This window comes from Aplysia californica, unplaced genomic scaffold (assembly GCF_000002075.1).
Source record: "Aplysia californica isolate F4 #8 unplaced genomic scaffold, AplCal3.0 scaffold00183, whole genome shotgun sequence".
Lineage (NCBI taxonomy): Eukaryota > Metazoa > Mollusca > Gastropoda > Aplysiida > Aplysiidae > Aplysia > Aplysia californica.
Window position 1 is genome coordinate 253500 of NW_004797453.1, and position 3386 is coordinate 256885.

Below are 3386 nucleotides of genomic sequence, written 5' to 3' on the forward strand. Positions count from 1 at the left end.
CAACTCTCTCTACAATACGCAATTAAACAGAGCTCAACACCAGAGAACCCAGCACACAACTGCATTTTTAAAACAAACCCAGGAACCATAAACAAATTCCCAAATAACGAAAAACTCATCAAACCCTTCAGCCTCAGAATCCTTTAGGACCTCAAAAACATAGATCTACACTTTTCCAAATAAGACATCCAACTTCTTTTCCCTGACCTCCTTCCATGGCACCTCACAAAGGCAAAAGTAGACTTACAGCTGACCACACACGACAAAGCAAGCACAAACACCAGAATACAAAAAACTTATAGAAAAATACCCCGGTGCGGAGCTAATCTTCACAGATGGCTCTGCTGCCCTAACCCCAAACAGTAATACCAGAGGAGACTCCATCCCGAAGCCTCCATTTTCTCTGCGGAGCCCACTGCCATTGACATGGCACTGGACTCCGTAGAAAATTCTCCTAACAAATCTTTCCTTATCCTTTCTGACTCTCTGTCTTGCATCACCTCACTCACAAACTACACACTCTTACACCCAAAAATAGTTAGGTTACAACAACAAAAACATGCTTTGACTGAAATCAGGAAAAATATGTGAGGCAGCTTGGTGGAATCAGGCGCTCGTCAAAATAATGAAATTGAAGAAACTAAAAAATTTTATCGAATTTTTGTTTTTTGACTTAACACCATTCTTATCCAATCAAGAACATATTTCTGGGTGGATTTTATTGAAAAACTTTGATTAAAGGCACAAAAAATGTAAGTTTTCAGTGTTCAAGGGCTATCAAGCTATGGAAAAGACCAAAGTTTTGGGGCAATTTTCTTACTAATTGTACCTTTGAAAACAGACGACCCCACCTTCTTCAATCTTAAATATCTTGACTTCTATTCAAGATAGATGGGAATTTTATTCCCCGATAGCAAGACAATTGAACAAGCTTTAAGATGATACCAATAACTCCACACGCCCAAAAACTGATGAGCGCCTGATTCCACCACGTGGTGACACATATGGTGTTCTCATGGCTACCTAGCCATATGGTCATTCCGAGGAAACAAGCAAGTGGACCTCCTGGTGAAGGAATCCTTGTCCCTTCTGTTGGGATCAACGACGAACACTCTCCCATGGACTGACTTTAAAAATAAAGTAAAAAACTACACCTCCAATCTGTGGGAGACACGTTGGAAGAAACAAATAAATAATAAACTACACAACATTAACCCCAAACTGGGTCCACGAAAACCTTCAGGTTTCTCCAGAAGAGACGAAGTCATTTTTACTTGATTACGTGTTGGACACACGTCCCTGACACGTAAATACCTCCTTCAGGGAGATGAGAAGCCGCCGTTCTGTGTCAGTTGCGACACAGATTTTACCATTAGACACATTTTAACAGAATGTTTAGACTTTGGAGAGACCCGAAGAAAATATTTTAGGTGCAAAAAATTGCAAGGTCTGTTTTCCGTTGTTGATCCATAAAGAATTCTTGATTTTATAAAGGCCTTTACGGAAAATTGTACTTATACGGATATTTTACCTCAAATTTTGTAACATTTTAAAATCTGATCGTTGACCCAAGCCAGGCCGTGCAGTGAACTGGTGTGAATGAAACCTACTAGATCTAGTGTTTCACACGCTCATATGACCTTTTAATGCAGTTGCGAGTGCCGTAAGTCTCTTACTTAGACAAATGAATTTTTAATTTTGCTCTGGTGGCGGCTGAAGCCTACTCTTATTGATTTTAGGTCCACCAAGGGATTTTTAAGGTGCGCAACTTGCACTGGAGACCTCCGAGATTTTTCACCCTTATTTGAGAAGGCTAGGTGTTAGATCTTACCTACTATAAGTTTAGGGATGTAGCTGAAAGACAGCAGTAAGAAGGAGCCAAGGAGTAGCAGTAGAAAGACTGCAAAAAGAATCGGGAGCACAGAGGAGGGGGCAAAAGGGGTTGGGGGAGGGGACGGGAAGAAAGTGGAGACAAAAGCAGATGGCAGAACATGGTTAAAGAGCAGGAAAGGAGGTGAAAGAAGGAAATTTTAGAGAAGAAAATATTTAGTTGCTATCAGGTTTTGAACCCGTGATGCTGTTGAAGAAGAGGCGAACACCGTATCTCTAGACCACAGGAACTACCAGTCAGGTTTAAGGTGTGTAGGTGGACGGAGGTTCCACTTTTGTTCTTTTTCCTCCCTTGTTTCTCTCTGTCTTTATTATTTCCCTGCTCTAAAAGATTATCATATTGATTCTTCTACATGAATATGTTGTCTTGTCACTGACAGGAATCCCCTTGCCTCAAAGTCTGAGAGTACAGATGTTGAAGACAGAAAGGAAAAGACAGCATCCACATTCAAACCGCGGAACGTCAGTGCAGCTCACAACCTCAACTCAGCATCTACTTTGAAAAGTCCTCATTTTCAATCAGCTTGGACATGTGGATCTTCTTCAAGATTCCTCTCTCCAGGATCTGGACAAAGCCTCCCCGCACACAACTTGAGCACTTCGTGGAAGACTTACCCTGACAGAGGTGGAGGAGGTACATCAAGTACTGGCCAGATGAACTCTGTTGTTGCAGCCAGGGAATCTCTGTCTGAACAGAGCAGCACAATGCCCAGTGGTGCTGATGACTGCCTGTTTGACATGGATGATGAAGAGGAGAATCGTTCACTTTGTGAACTGACAGACAGTTTGGTTGAAGAACTGAACAAGACAGACCCAAGTAAAGTTGTGGCTCTTGACTGTGAGACATCATCTAGTTGTAAATTACAAACCAATGACTCAAAGTGGGTGGAACATGAGGGGAGAGCAAAGTCTGGCCTTGTGAGGGAAGAGAAAAAAGCTGATGCAGAGATGTCGGCTGGTTGTACTACTTCCTCTATAGGGGCAGCTCCAAGTGACAAGACTGGGTTGCCTGCTCAAGCTCGCAAAAGGCCGAAGAAATTGTCCAGGTTAAGTCTAAGGAAAAACATTCAGCTTCCTCAGAGAGATCATTGACTGGGAATATGCTCAAAGGATGGAAGCTCAAGGTCTCTCCAGGAGTCTGTGTGGAATCCCTGTGTGAACTGAGATAGAAAATAGGATGTGTCTTTTTGTGCTTTCAATTTTTGAGAAAAGCGTCTCTCTCTCTCTCTCTCTCTCTCTCTCTCTCTCTCTCTCTCTCTCTCTCTTTCTCTCTCTCTCATGTACTGGCACACAAATACACAAACTCATGCACACACATGAGAACATACAATCTTTCTCTCTTTCTCTCTCTCTCTCTCTCTCTCTCTTTTTGTCTCTCTGTCATTCTTTTCTCTCCTCTCTCCATCTTCCCTCTCCCCTTCCTCTCTCTCCATCTTCCCTCTCCCCTTCCTCTCTCTCCATCTTCCCTCTCCCCTTCCTCTCTCTCCATCTATCTC

The 3386-nt window shown here is 42.6% G+C and overlaps 1 protein-coding gene across 1 annotated transcript in view; it reads left to right on the forward strand.

The window, feature by feature from the left end:
* LOC101846652 overlaps positions 1 to 3112 on the forward strand; it is an 18446-nt gene extending 15334 nt beyond the window's left edge. The window contains exon 4 of the mRNA XM_013082590.2: positions 2271 to 3112. Within this exon, the coding sequence (XP_012938044.1) occupies positions 2271 to 2982 (712 nt within the window). The 3' untranslated portion in view covers positions 2983 to 3112. The remainder of the gene's footprint in view (positions 1 to 2270) is intronic.
* Positions 3113 to 3386: the final 274 nt, after the last annotated feature.